The sequence below is a fragment of the Pygoscelis adeliae genome, unplaced genomic scaffold (genome assembly GCF_000699105.1).
Source record: "Pygoscelis adeliae isolate BGI_AS28 unplaced genomic scaffold, ASM69910v1 Scaffold40, whole genome shotgun sequence".
NCBI lineage: Eukaryota > Metazoa > Chordata > Aves > Sphenisciformes > Spheniscidae > Pygoscelis > Pygoscelis adeliae.
The window spans coordinates 2,635,008-2,650,162 of record NW_008823953.1 but is presented as its reverse complement, the minus strand read 5'-3'; the positions used below and the strand labels follow the sequence as shown (position 1 = coordinate 2,650,162).

At 44.1% G+C, this 15,155-nt stretch overlaps 1 protein-coding gene across 1 annotated transcript in view; it reads left to right on the top strand.

Moving 5' to 3' along the window:
- Positions 1-14,336, top strand: part of EGFR (epidermal growth factor receptor) — a 46,251-nt gene extending 31,915 nt beyond the window's left edge. The window contains exons 19-27 of the mRNA XM_009321583.1: positions 1,969-2,154; positions 5,497-5,652; positions 6,516-6,591; positions 7,775-7,921; positions 10,477-10,574; positions 11,033-11,200; positions 11,297-11,344; positions 11,448-11,550; positions 13,309-14,336. Of these exons, the coding sequence (XP_009319858.1) occupies positions 1,969-2,154; positions 5,497-5,652; positions 6,516-6,591; positions 7,775-7,921; positions 10,477-10,574; positions 11,033-11,200; positions 11,297-11,344; positions 11,448-11,550; positions 13,309-13,685 (1,359 nt within the window). The 3' untranslated portion in view covers positions 13,686-14,336. The remainder of the gene's footprint in view (positions 1-1,968; positions 2,155-5,496; positions 5,653-6,515; positions 6,592-7,774; positions 7,922-10,476; positions 10,575-11,032; positions 11,201-11,296; positions 11,345-11,447; positions 11,551-13,308) is intronic.
- Positions 14,337-15,155: the final 819 nt, after the last annotated feature.

Genomic DNA, 15,155 nt, shown 5'->3' with positions numbered 1-15,155 from the left:
GTACAATGGCTCGGTTTGGAAGCCTAGGGAGATTTAGCATGTTTTGGTCCCTACTTAATCTGAGCATCGTATAGCAGATTTGCAAGGTTCTCTAAAAAACACTGCCACAAGTATCTACATAATTGAATAGCACATTGTATTCTTGCTTTATCTTTCCTCGGGCTAGCCTACAGAATCAGTGTTAGCCTTGACAGAGGGTTGTTTTTCAATGCCCTGCTCACATCCTGCAGTAGGTTGAGGAGCCCTTACACAGTTTTGCTGGCAATCTTCTTTAACCTGGCTGCTTGCAGACCACTTTAATCCCAGAGGCTCCAAAACAAGGACACCAAATGCAGAATCAGCACTGCAAGAAAACTGCATTACATCATGTTTTGCTTAGGCTGGCACGTCAAACAACAATACCAAGGCCAGAAAGTATTACTTAAGAATTGGGATTGCTTACTTCTTGAACGTCATTGCTTTAATAACTTTGTTTAATAATAGTTCTTACCAGCTACACAGCTACGTGACGTCTGTGGAAAGCTTGTTAGATGATGAGTAAAGTGCTATGGTATTTCATTTCTTAAGCTCTTAGAAAGTGCAGATTTGCTCCTTTCCCTGCCACAATAGTGGCCTGACTATTAGTTTAGGCTTTGGGGGACTGCTAGCCTAATGTTGAATTGCCAAGGGATGATTAGTTGGTGTCATTTCAGATGCTGAGTTAACATGCTGACCTAAAAGCTCACTGCATGGAAAAATTCCCATTTATTTCCCATTGTATTGGTTTTCAATCAAATGGCTTTAAAAATGTCTGGAAGTGAAATACTGTAAATCAGACACAACGTTAATTTAAAAACCCACAATTTCAGCTGTAATTTTCCCCCCCTATTGGAATCCATTCTTTGAGCTTGCACTTGACACTGGATGTCAGTATAAATATAGATCTCAAATTTAAATCCATAAGTAGTTTTTGCATGCAAGAAACATGAAGTCAGGGGGTTTTACCCTGAGGCCATGTTAAAGGATGTATTCAGTGTGTCTGGAGCATACTGCACCGGCCTCTGAAGGGGCCTCTCCGTTCCTACAGAAGAGCAAAAGAAGCGGAGGTACCTTGGGTACCTTAGATAAGTACCTAAAGCTACATAGGGTGAACCCAGGCTTGAAAGAAGAGTTTTTCACATACTTATGAAACTCAAACCCAAAATTCCAGTTGACCAAAGGGTTTATTATGCTTAGGCTCCCACATTGTAAGTACCTTGCTGGTATCATCTGCATTGCTATATGGGTCTAAAACAGCTTTTCCAATTGGGGACAATATTTTCACCAGTGTTGCTTAAGGTAAGACATGTATTCAGACTTCTAAAGAGGTGAACTGATTATTAACCTGTTCGGTTTGATGTGGACTGAAGAACAACATGGTCAAAGGAACCTTGTCTCTTAAAAAGTCAAACTGTCAGTCCTATCCTAGATGACAACTTTTGACTTTCTGGGTTAGTACTAACCCTGACAAAGGGACAGAGGTCTCAAAAGTACCTATTTCCAGTCAGTTTTGTGAAAAGATTTGTGGAGGAAAAAAAGCCTTATGACACATGTTCACAAGATGTGTTGCCCTTGCAATTAGGTGCTCAAAATGATGAAAACCCGTCAGCTTTCAGCTGATGTTCAATTTATTAATTCCTCCTAGGTCTATAAGTTTTGTCCCCAGGATTTTATGTCCCATGTTTGCTTGGTGTACCAGTCGTGGGTGACTGGTTCTTCTGCGGCATCTCAGTGACGCTTCAGTGTTCAAAATCTGGACCTTCCGCCGAGTGGAAAAAACTTGGTCCACAGAGTGGGAAATAGAAGTATTTTGTATGTGAATCGGGGTACAGAGTTTGCATATAGTATTTTAGCAACCTCTTGCATGACCAACTTATTTTATACTGCCTCCAGACATTTCTGCCATGCCAAAGGGAGTATTTCACATTGCTTTTTTCCCTTTCTTCTCAGGAAGCTTACGTGATGGCTAGTGTTGACAATCCTCATGTGTGCCGCTTGTTGGGAATCTGCCTCACTTCTACTGTTCAGCTCATCACACAGCTGATGCCTTACGGCTGCCTCCTTGATTACATCCGAGAGCACAAGGACAACATCGGCTCCCAGTACCTTCTCAACTGGTGTGTGCAGATTGCAAAGGTAAGCGGACCGGCACACCGCCAGATCAGCTAAAACTCAGATTCTAACAAGGAGGTCTGACAGCACGTAATGTGTTTATTTACTTGTCTCTGTAAGTCTTTATGTTTCACCACATGGTTCCTATACGTTATACGTGACAGTAATCGGTTACTTTGTCTTAAACAATTTACCATTTTCAAGCTGCTGTGCAAACCTTAACTGTTCTTCAAAATACTCCTAGATAGCATAATATTATCACCAAGGCATTTATGTCCAAATCAAAGACCCTGTAATGAAATGATAATGTGATGCAACGAAGCTGTGGCAGGGAAGGGAGCAGAATTTGGCAGTTGCCATACTGAAGTGCTGCTTCCATCAGTCAGTGGATTTCTTTGGGCTGTGCCATGGGGCAAACAGTGATGTTGTTGAATACACCTTCTGGTGTGCCTCGGATTCCGGCTGAAATCTCTGAGGCCTGGGGATCGAAACTGCTGATTAATAAATACCAGCTCCGTTCTAGCACAGGCTGGCTGTGACTGAAAGACTTTCAGGCACCCAGGGCTGTTCTGTAATTTATATGCACTGAGTTGGTGCCTGTAATCTAATTGCAGTGGCCGTAGTGCCAAATAAAATTATCACACCTGGCACTATTTGCCAAAGAGAAGAGCAGCAAAGGAGACTGAAGTACAGCCTCTAGCCCTTAGCAGCAATATGCTGTGTTTGGAAGGCGGTTAGCCATTTGCAAGCGTGGAAGAATGGAGCAAAACCAGCAAAAAAATAGCTGCAGTTTGTTGGAGATTTGTCGTATGAGACGGCAGTATCCGCAAAGCCTGGCTGCTTTAATGCTCTTATTTCAGGAATGACGGTCTGCAAGCTAACCACACACTTACAGTCTTATCGGTCCCTCGAGACCTTGTATACATCCCAGGCTCGCCCAGCCGTAGTTTACTTTCAGGAAACATGCTGAGGACCTCAGAAATGTATCCACCAAAAGTATACAGAGCACATTTTTCATCTCAGTGCGTCTACTTTTTTACAGTGCGCTCCACAGCAAGTGAATTTTAATTTATGCATCCCCCCCCGGGATGTGAACTGCCTTGTTCTGACTCTTTTGCTCTCTTGTTTAAAATCAATTACTGCTCTGTCCTGGTTTCAGTCCCTTTGGAAGATGAGCTGGAGGCCACATTTCCCCCCTCCTCCTCCTCCTCGTTAATTTTTAAGGTGGCAAAATCTGTCCCCAAATTGATCCTTGGAGCATCACTTGCCCAAAAGGTTGCCATTCACAATTGTTATCTTCTGTTTGATTTTTTTCATGTCGGTTCAACATTTGCCCATAGCAACCTCTACCCTCTCCAGCGATGCCTGACCTTCAGCATACTCCTTTGTACTGTTCCGCACTGAAGTTCTCCTCAAAGTGCTCGTAAATCACACAGACGGCTTTTTCCCACCAATGTGTCTGGTGTTACTACTCTGATAAAGTCATGCCAGATTTTTGGACTTTCTCTGACTCTTTAAAAATGTACTTTTGGAGGGAGGAAAAAATTGAAACATATATTTATGTCTGGTAACTACCCAGCAGGAGGCAAGTTCCCTGGGAAGCTTATTTTTGTTTCTGTTTTCACAGCTTTGAATTAACTTTTCTTTGCATCTATAAACATTATCTTTCTCTGAGGAGAAAGACAGGAGTCCTGTCTTTCAGACAAGATGTTATGACAGAGCATAGACACTCCACATGCAGAAACACTGTGAAGTAACTCTTTGAACACATTGGTCTTATACTTAATGATGAAAAATGGCTTAAATCCCAGGCCTGCACACAATTATAGATCTGCTGAACTTTCTGGATGAGCAGTTCAACATCTTCAGTGTATGGTTATGCACGTGCACGAGTCTTTTAGCTATCAGCGTCTTAAACAGCTTAGTGTGAAACTGATATTCTGCCTTTCAGCAGCTTTGAGTCTTAATAAGTCCCTGCAGCAAGACATGTTTAGCAGGAAACTTTTTGTCCTACTGGGGCTAGATTATGTGATTCTTTTTTTTTTTAAGATAGTCTGCTTTCTGTCGGCAGCTCAAGATTTTTTGTTTCAAGAGCTCTGCTCACTAAAGATCTATTTGTGTAATTAAATGCACAGTCATAGTGGCATTGTGCCAGTTTGTTTGGGTGGTTTGTTTTGGCAACATTAGCAGTGCATGGGTGAAGTTCTGCTGGGGGACTTGGGTGGAGGATTCGATGGTGGTCCAGGTTAGCAGCGGGCTTAGGAAGGGGGTGGAGGCTGGAAGGGAATTATTCCCTCCAGTGCTCTGTCATCACATCAACGTGATCATTTTGGTGTTAACTTTGTAGGTTAGAGGTACTTTTTTATTAATTCTCTCTTCATAAAAATACAAGCGCATAAGCTGCCGCCAGCAGAAACCTATCGACTGGGAATAATTGTGGTTTTTAGGAAGGATCTTGCAGGAAACTTAGAAATCATTAACTTTTTGATTCCATACACCAGGAGATTGGAGTTGAGGGAAAGGGGAATAATCTCTCTGGTCAGAAATGCAGCTGTTAGATTCATACCTTAAAAGTCAAACCGTCACAATTAGTTGTATTCTTCCATGAGAGGCAGTTGTACCAAAAAAGCTGTGGCGAACCCAGTCTAATCATGGGAGGCAGTGAAACTGGAAGAACTTGTCTTTTCAAAGAGGACTTGCAAATAGATGCAACTCTGAGCTCAGCCATGAAATGAATTTTTTTATTTTATTTCTTTTTCTCACCTCTGCGGTGGGATGCCTCATTGTTAGCAGGGAGAAGGCAGAGTACACTGTAATGAGATGCAGAATCGGCAACTTTGAACGATTAATTTATATTTCTTGGACTCTCCCAGGCCATTAGTGTCTACATACTCTCTGTAGGGTTGGCCTGTGTGTGTATGAATAGTTACATTCTGCACTGTGCTCTCCTGAAGCCACTGGTGTTGCACAAATGCAGCTGAAAGAAGGGTTTGCTCCCTTATTTGCAAGTCCTATCCCAATTTCCTATTTCTTGAACTAAATCACAAAGGAACCGCATTCCCTGCTATACCTGCTACTATCCCTTTTTTCTCGATGACTCCACTGGCACATGGACCCACAAGAAGATTCCTGGAGGGGAATAGTTACTTCTCCTTGTAACTTTGCAAGTGCACGTCCTCACCCGGCAATAAGCATCACATAAATCAAAACAGCAAACCTTTTTCTGAAGGGGGGATAGGTTACCACATGTTTATGTGGTGGTGTGCCTACCACTACAGTTACCGCAGAGCAGCTGACGTTTGGTAACTCGTTTCCGCGTCCAAGCCCAAAGCGTGTGATGCCTACCCATGGTCTGTCGCACTGCAGGGAATGAACTATTTGGAGGAGCGTCGCCTGGTGCACCGTGACCTTGCTGCCAGGAACGTCCTCGTTAAGACTCCTCAACACGTGAAAATCACGGACTTTGGGTTGGCAAAGCTGCTCGGCGCCGACGAGAAGGAGTATCACGCCGAGGGAGGCAAGGTAAAGCCCATTGGAGAAATGAACCGCTGCATGTTCGTTGGTGTTTGTGCTTGCGCCTGAGCCTTAAACACAGGGAAAAAAAAAGGAGAGTGGGTTTTTCAAAGCGCTCAGCTGCCGTCTCAGCATGCTGCCTTTGAAGCCTGTGGGAGTCCTCTGAAATCAGCCGAAGCAGCGTCAGGCCAGTGCGACTGCAGTGGGAGCGGAGGTAGCAGAGCAGCTAATGCTTTTGAAATTCCCACCCAGAATGTCTGGGAAAAAGCAAGATTATTAAAAAAACATTACAAAAAAAAAAAAGCATGGCTGAATTCATCAGTGCAGCCAACACCAATAACACTGTGCAGTTTATGAAGAGAAAGGGAATGCTGTATATTTATAGCAGAAGAAAGACCTGTCAGACTTGGTTCAACACGCCTTCGTGTTGTACTACGTGCTGACGGAGGGAATGTGTCCTGCTGAGAAATTAAAGAGAAGCTGCTTGCAAATAGTGCAGAGACCATAAATGGAAACCATATGAGCGCAGATCAGTTTTTGTCATACAGCCTGAGATTGGATTTGTGTCCTGTTATGATAGGAGAAGGTTAAAAAAATAGTAATTTGACTGTTAAAAATATTGTAAAACTAGTTTGTAAGAGATAGTTCTAATATGCCTAATACTTCACAAGTTCCCAGGTTCAACATAATAAATGAAAATAATGATAAAGGACTCAAAAGTTGCCTGCTCCACCACTCGGATAGTTGTGTTGTTTGCTGGTTGTTTTTTTTTCCCTTCTGCAACCAACTATTGGTTTAAACACCACCTGGTGGTAAATATCACTGATAGATTTTGGGTCAGCCTCTTAAGGCTTATTTGTGAATTTTCCTAGGTTCCTATTAAATGGATGGCCTTGGAGTCAATTTTACACCGGATTTACACTCATCAAAGTGATGTCTGGAGTTATGGTGAGTCTAAAACCAGTTATAATTATTGCAAATGAGTTGGAAAATTGCAGGATTTGCTAGTGACTCTACACAAACCTTTTTTCTTCCTATTATGAGAAGACTGAGAGATTAAACATAAACAATGGGCCCAAATCACCTATTCGGTAACGTAAAATTCCCATGAAATTGCACGCTGGTGAGGTATAAGATGTTTTGCAGAATAAGCTTTCAGATGATGAGCCCTCCCCTGAAAGGGGCTGCAGGTAGGAGACTCTGCTCCATTTGTTGAAGTTCCACTGATGCTTTTCTTCAGCAACTTCATGTGAAATATAACTGGGCTGACAATAAAGCCACGTAACTAGAGGGAGGACTTAAAACCGCTTGCCATGCTGTTGGTCAGTGTCAATCAGTGTAACTCTGCTGTGGCCTAACATGTTTGTGCTGTCCTGGTATTGAGAGGACAACACTAAAAGCGAAGCAAAGTGATAACCTCCTTAGAGAATTCATTTTATATTTGGTAGAGTTCATAAGCCAGCTTGAAAGAAAGAGGAGCAGAAAGGAAACTTTTCAAAGCAACTTATTCCAAAATTTCCACTCCAGGGCCTCTTATATTCCTAAAAAATATTTAATGCAGATGGTCAGATCCTGTGTCCTGTTAGAAAAACTACAGCTTTTGGTCCTCTTAATCCATTTATGTATCTTGGCATCCAAGATCTTGTTTTGTATCCTAAGCTACCAGACAATCACAACAGCTACATCACAAGAGTACATGGACACTGAGGCAGCTGGTTTACACATCTTTCAAAAACTGCTTTTGCTCATCTCCAAAGAGACTGTTTTGAAACAAAAATACAACTTCCATTTTTAAAGCCACTTGCTGGGTTGGAGTCAGGAGGCGGTAACCTGCATTTCCTTTCTACGGGGCTGGGAAGTTTGTGGGATGTTTAACACTGAGATACTAGCTGAGAGTGAAAAAAAAAACAGAATACCACAAAAAACCCAAAAAATTAAATCAAGATGATTTCAACCTGTTTTATTAATTTGTCTCTCTTCAAAATCATGGCAGAAAATGGTTTTCCTGGGTGGGCCTCTGGCAATGCAGTGCCTCTGGGAAAGCCCTCTCCACTCACCACCTTTCTGTGCCCAGGCCAATCATCCCGGCTCCTGGCAAAGCCTCTCATGGTCTTCTCTTCCCACCCTGCAGGTGTGACAGTTTGGGAGCTGATGACATTTGGGTCCAAGCCGTACGACGGGATCCCCGCCAGTGAAATCTCCTCTGTCTTGGAGAAGGGCGAGCGTTTGCCCCAGCCCCCCATCTGTACCATCGATGTGTACATGATCATGGTCAAATGTGAGTTCACATTTGGGGTTGTAGGCGCTCACCTAAGTCGAATAAGTAGCACAATTGCCTTCGTTATGTTGCATTTGTATATGCTGTCTTCTTGGTGATCGCACAGAAATAGGGTTATGTGAAAAGAGTGGTGACACCAGAGTGTGTTCCCACACCTTGAGCTTCAGCTAGGAGCATGGGATATGGTTTCATTAGTCGCTAATTCAGCCAACTAATGTTTTTTCACCATTCACACCACTGGCTGATATTGTCAATTATTTTAAACTGATATTGTCAGGCAGTATAAATCAGCATAACACCACCCACTTTACTTGATACCCTGGTTTTGTATGTTTAGAAAATAAAATTAACACTGCCTTCTCCTCCAGGCTCCCCCTTAGTTCGGTAATATATCTCCCCCTGCAATCACACACACGGATTATGTGCTCCTTTTACTAAAGGACTGCTGTGAGCACAGGCACCACCATAATGGCAGATGCACATGAGGATACGGAGTTCCTCATCCAGTTTCTTCCTCATTTTTGAATGGCTCCTTTTCGGCACATGGCTGTTGCTGTAAAGTAGCACAGGAGCTGGGGGTCTCTGAAGCACTTTTGGTCATTGTTAGGGCACATCAAAGGGCTTCTGAAGCCCAAACCCCTTTTCATCTATATCAGCTGCTAAAATGTCAGATTATTACCTGGCTTCCCATGCATCTCTAGACCATGACTGCCGCATCCCTGCTCACTACCAGTAGTGTCTGTGAGGATGCTGATAAGAAGCCCACTAGGTGGCATTTAAGACCTTCTCACTGGAGCAAAATGTACGTGTTCCTGAAATAGGAGCCACACTACCATGAACACCCCATAGTGCAGCACTTTTGGGGAGCCCTGGAGTGCCCCAGTGTTGCTTTGACAGGACAGGCACCGCACAGGGAGAGCCCGATCCTGTGCTCACCAGAGTGAGCAGGAACAGGATCCAGATGTGTGCACCTAGCCTGGGAGCTGCCCAGACCCAAAAGCAGTGTCCTGGAAACTCCTCCTCGGTGACGCTGAACCCTACTGACACCTCAGCCTTGCCTCTCCACTTGCAGCAGTCATGTCCCAGGTCTTTGAAAGCTCTGCACTAGAGCATGTGCTCAGGGACTGAGCCTTCGCAAAGCTCAGCAGCTCCATCCATTGCCCTTCCTTTGGGTCAGTCCAGATGTAGAAAGCAGGCATTTTTGCAGGCACCTAATCAGGTACCTGTTGCTTTTTAAAACACCACACATCCCCATCCCCTTTCATACCGTTACACTGAATTTAAACTCAAGAACATGAGGATCTGGGGTCTGAGCCTTCCTTCTGACACAGGACTCGGTTGCACATCTTTCACTGCTCTGATCACCCTGTGTTTGCAGGCTACAGCACAGGCCCTGTTGAAGCCGCGCCATTTTGTCTAAAGGATTTCAGGATTCCCAGTCATCTCTTTTATAAGCAGAGGGTATAAAATGAAATGTTCAAAGTTATTGCACAGCAATTTTTATTTTTTTTATTTAAGAGGTAGTATTTAAACATATGCAACTCAGAGATAAATTCAGAAATAGTAGATGCTACTTCTGCAACAGCAGCAAACTCCAAATACTCCACTCTGTCTAAAAGCAAAAAGGATTTCTTCTTGAAGTAGCAGGGCATCATATTTCTAGCATGGTAAAAAGTCACTGGCAGTGATGAGATTTTGTCTAATGCAGGATTTTCATATTATCACTTCACTTCTCCATTACTATGGATAGGCTGTTTCTTATGAGTTCCTCCAGACACACTAAGCTTGACCTTTATTATTTTTAATTTTAAACACAAGAGTCTCTACATCAGCTCATCTGTTAGTTGATAACAGAAAGTGTGGGTTTCCTAAGTAATCTCACATGTTAAACCACCAGTAATCTCTTCTAGCATTGATCCACACTAAGCTGCAGGACTTGTTTTTGTTAAAGTCCATTTACTGATTAAATACAGCTTAGATATGGTTAATCTTTCAAATCGTCCCCAGCGAGGATGTTTTGAATTTTAGAAGACATCTGGTACAGAGAGTAGCTTCTGCTTTAGGCTTCCCAAGATTTCACAAAGCAGTGCAGTGAGGACTACACGGTCAAATCACCGTACGTCTTCAGGCAGCCGCTGAAGTTAGTTTACTTCCCGTCCTTCAAGAGCTTTTTCAGAGCAGCCTAATTTGGACCGATCCAGGCTGGCCACCCATTTGGTATCCTCAGGACTGATGCGTTATTATCACTCAGGTGGGACCTGCCTGCCCAAGCGGAGATAAGCCAGCAGGAGAGGAGACAGGCTCAGCCTGGAGCTTTTCCAACATGGGGTTTTATTACCTCCTTCATTCTTCCCAAAACTGCCAAGATGTGCATTTTAAATGCTGAAATTCACAGCAGTGGCTGGTGAATGAACTTTTTGTGGTGGTCTCTTACGGGTAAATCCTTAACAGCATGTATGGTGCTGTTCTTTTCACCATTACATTTTATTTTAAGCTCTGTGTTTGATCACCAAAACAACTTTATTTGTGCGTTGCTTTCCCTGTCATCCCTCCAGGCTGGATGATCGATGCAGACAGCCGTCCCAAGTTTCGCGAACTGATAGCGGAGTTCTCGAAAATGGCCCGTGACCCCCCACGCTATCTCGTTATACAGGTACTAAACCCAATGGTAGGAAGATGTCTGATGGGCATTTAATATGAGGCCCAAAATGATTAGTAATGCATATGAACACATATAATATGGATAATTTAAGGCCAGATTTACCTTTGCTTTCCAGCTCTTAACACATTCAGCTAGAACCAAAAAGAGAATTTCAAGACCAGTCACTATTTTCTTAGTACTGGTCCCAGCCTAGGACCAGTAGCAGTCCGTACTGCAGTCCTGAGAGGAGAACAGAGTTTGATCCTCTTCAAAACGCAGATATTTTACAGCAGCATAGACAGAGGTTGCAGGCCCAAATTCCCCTAAACTCTAGGTAAATTTGGTTAAACACACAGATCAAGATTTTACATCTTGGACCTCTCGCTAAATTACTTTGTCTCTCAGAGAAGGGGATAATGAGGGCTTGAAGGGAGTCTGCGAGTCCTCTCTCACACTGACTTGTCTCACAGGGAGATGATAGGATGCACCTGCCCAGCCCTACGGACTCCAAGTTTTATCGCACCCTGATGGAGGAGGAGGACATGGAAGATATAGTAGACGCGGATGAGTATCTCGTGCCACACCAGGGCTTCTTCAACAGCCCCTCAACATCCCGCACTCCTCTCTTGAGTTCATTGGTATGAAACCTTTCCTCTGTGGAAATATGACAAGCGATTTTAAGAGTGAACTGCTTCTCATAATGTCTGTATTTTCTTTCTCTCTCTTTTTAAAAGAGTGCTACTAGCAACAATTCTGCTACAACCTGCATTGACAGAAATGGGGTAAGTGGGATGACCTTTAAAAAAGGAGCAACTTCTCCTATGTGGAGCAACTTCTACAAAACAGTCCCTTTACTATTGATTTTCTCTACTTCAAACCTAGCAGGGGCACCCTGTGAGAGAAGACAGCTTTGTCCAGAGGTATAGCTCAGACCCAACGGGCGCTTTCTTGGAGGACAGCATAGACGATGGCTTCCTGCCAGCCCCGGGTGAGTACCTCTCCCGTGTTTCCATCCCACAGCCGCTCATTCACAAGCCATTTGGTTGTGAATATAATTGCTGTCCTTCCCTTTCTGTAGAAAGGAAGCAATCCTAATGCTTCCTGCCTGTTTTGGTCGGTAAACGGGAGTGAAAATGTGTGCACGTATCCTTTTCCTAGACTTCTTCTGGCTGCTTCTGTCAGTTTCTCATTTCAGTTCCTTCACCAGCCAGGTTCCTCATGTTTGCCATGTGTGCCATCTGGCTGGGGAGTTCGCATGCGTGGTTATACATTTAAAGCTTTCTACCACCCCTGCACTTCGGAAAATATCCTCTAAAAGCCTGGTTTCACCCCTTAAACCATTTCAACAATATAAACAGCTTTCTGGCAGTTTCACTGCTTTCACAGATACACAGAAGGCAGCTCACAGTTTCACGTGGACTTACAGTGTGGGCGGTTGGAGAGCGAGCCAGCAGCACCGAGGGAGCTGGTGCTGGGTTATGCAGCCCTGATGCTTTGTGTCCTTAAAAAAACCCAACCAACCCTTCCAAGAATACACCACAGCTAAAAAGGGTGAAAGACCCTGCAAGGGATGGCATTTAAGTGAGATGTGGAGTCTCTGTTTCTGCCAGTCCTTTATTTTCTAAGCACTTTTCTCATCTCTAAACATTTTTCTAGGGAAACAGCTTCTGGCAGCAAAGCTCCCTGACTGCAATTTCAGAACAGTATCTGGGACATAGCCATCCCCATGTCACTAAAATCAGCAGTAGCTATCTCGCTGTCTCATGGTCCAAGCCATCTTTCTGCTGCTTTGCAAACCAAATTCCTGAAGGTGAACCTCAGGGCAGTGCGTTTGGTGCCATGGCACGGCAGTCCCTGCCTTTGGCTCTCTTCCACTCCAGGAAGTTCAGTGAGATGCTGTGCGCAAAGAGCATGTGGCAGCTGGGTTGAAACTACACCTCGAGTGATGCAAATGGCTGCATTAGTTATATGTATTCATAGAATCATAGAATAGTTTGGGTTGGAAGGGACCTCTAAAGGTCATCTAGTCCAACCCTCCTGCCGTGGGCAGGGACATCTTCAACTAGATCAGGTTGCTCAGAGCCTCGTCCAGCCTGACTTTGAATGTTACCAGGGATGGGGCATCCACCACCTCTCTGGGCAACCTGTGCCAGTGCTTCACCACCCTCGGTGTAAAAAATTTCTTCCTCATATCTAGTCTAAATCTACCCCCCTTTAGTTTAAAGCCATTCCCCCTTGTCCTGTCGCAACAGGCCCTGCTAAAAGCCAGTCATCTTTTTTATAAGCCCCCTTGAAGTACGGATAGGCTGCAATAAGGTCTCCCCAAAGCCTTCTCTTCTCTAGGCTGAACAACCCCAACTCTCTCAGCCTTTCTTCACAGGAGAGGTGTTCCATCCCCCTGATTGTTTTTGTGGCCCTCTTCTGGACCTGCTCCACCAGGTCCATGTCTTCTTATGCTGAGGGCTCCAGAGCTGGACGAAGTACTCCAGGTGGGGTCTCACCAGAGCAGAGTAGAGGGGCAGAACCACCTCCCTCGACCTGCTGGCCATGCTTCTTTTGATGCAGCCCAGGATACGATTGGCCTTCTGGGCTGTGAGCACCCATTGCTGGCTCATGTCCAGCTTTTCATCCACCAGTACCCCCAAGTCCTTCTCGGCAGGGCAGCTCTCAATCCCTTCATCCCCCAGCCTGTATTGGTACCAGTTCATTTTCATTCCTTCTCATTTTTATTTTCTTTTTATTCCAGAGTACGTAAACCAGTTGGTGCCTAAGAAAGCATCTGCCTCAGTGGTCCAGAATCCAATCTACAACAACTTCTCACTCACAGCAAATTCAAAGGTCCCCACGGACTGCAGCTACCAGAATTCACACAGCACAGCTGTGGACAACCCCGAGTATCTCAACACCAACCAGTCTCCACTGGCCAAGACAGTCTTTGAGAGCTCTCCTTACTGGATCCAGGCGGGCAACCACCAAATAAATCTGGACAATCCTGACTACCAGCAGGACTTCTTGCCGAAGGAAACCAAACCTAACGGTCTCTTGAAAGTTCCCGCGGCAGAGAACCCGGAGTATTTGAGGGTAGCAGCACCAAAAAGTGAATACATTGAAGCCTCAGCATGACCATAGAGAATTAATTCTTGCAGCGAGGCAAGCCAGACTCTCGGTGAGCCACCTGGCTGCTGCAAGAATGGACTCTTGCTCACAGCGAACGGCGACCACAGTGCATCAATAAGCACACCTTTCCTTTTCAGCATGGGGGCTGAAACTGCGAAGCCTATCTGATGGTAGTTTGGGTCTTTCCTTGCCCATTTCCATGTAATAACTGAGGCCCATAGCCTGCACTCAGATGCATGTTGGGATGGAGCAGGATATTCCTGGACAGAAGAGATACAGATACATTCCTTTCATTTTCAAATGGTAGCATGGTAAGAAGCCACTCTGGGATGAACTTGAGAGCTGTATAGATTGTACAGTCAAATTCCTTTCTACAGTCTGTATTTTTGTAAATGTTTCTAATGATTTTTGGATCTTTTACAAGATCAGATGCTTATACTGCTGGTCTGCTATGTGGTGCTCAGATCACCAGCAGGAAAAAAAAAAAAAATGTTACTAAATAGTTTTCCAAAACTCCTGGAACAGAAACAGTTATTCCAAACCACCGGATTTTTACAAATTGGCTCCATATACTGCTTCTTGGCACGAGGTGGAGAAGTGCATCTGGGGGACATATGGGAGATTCTGCCCAGGGCAGTATGGAGTGGATCACTTTGGGGAAAACTAGCACAAGGAGCAAAATGGCATGACGCATCACCTACTGACCACTACTGCTAAAACTGACAGGAGGAACTCACCTCAAAGTAATCTGTACATGGTTATAAAGTGCTCGCTAGTCTGCTTTCTGATGGTCAAATGCAAGACATTTTTTTTCTGATCCCTTATGCAGCTGTCGAGTTGTCAAAATGCCTTTCTTCTTCAACAAAACTGTTAAAGATGTTGCCATAACTGAAAAATGAAGTGTCAAATAATGTTTAACAGAGTTTAATTAAATGTCAAGGAAATGCAAATGATGGCAAATTGGAGCATTCATGAGACAGACTGGAAGAACTATACTAAATTAAACTTGACTAGGGCAAGAAACACAGGTAGCTCTAGCCAAGCAGTTTTATTTCCCTTCTTAAAGGGGCTCAGAGTAGAAATAATTTTCTCTTACACATTTGGCAAAGAAAAGGGGTATATCAGTGTTACGCTTTACTCACTTCAAGGCAGAATACTGACAATTGCTGTACCACGCTGGGACAGAGGCTGGGGCTCATTGCCCTTCCCTTTGGGGTTACATATCCTGGCAATGCAGGAGGGGCAGTGAGAATGAATTAAGGAAAGGAAGAATAAACTGGAGTGATGGAAAATATTATCTCCCTCTTCTGAAACATGGGGCTGCCTAGTGCTTCTTTAAAATACCCAGCATCATCTTGTTATCATTTGTGGAATAGGCAGACTAGGCAAGGCTAAGATTTTAGCTTCATAGTACAAATCAATCACAGCAGCAAAAGCAGCTACTCTTTCCAGGGGCCCGTGGTACAGAACTTCAGA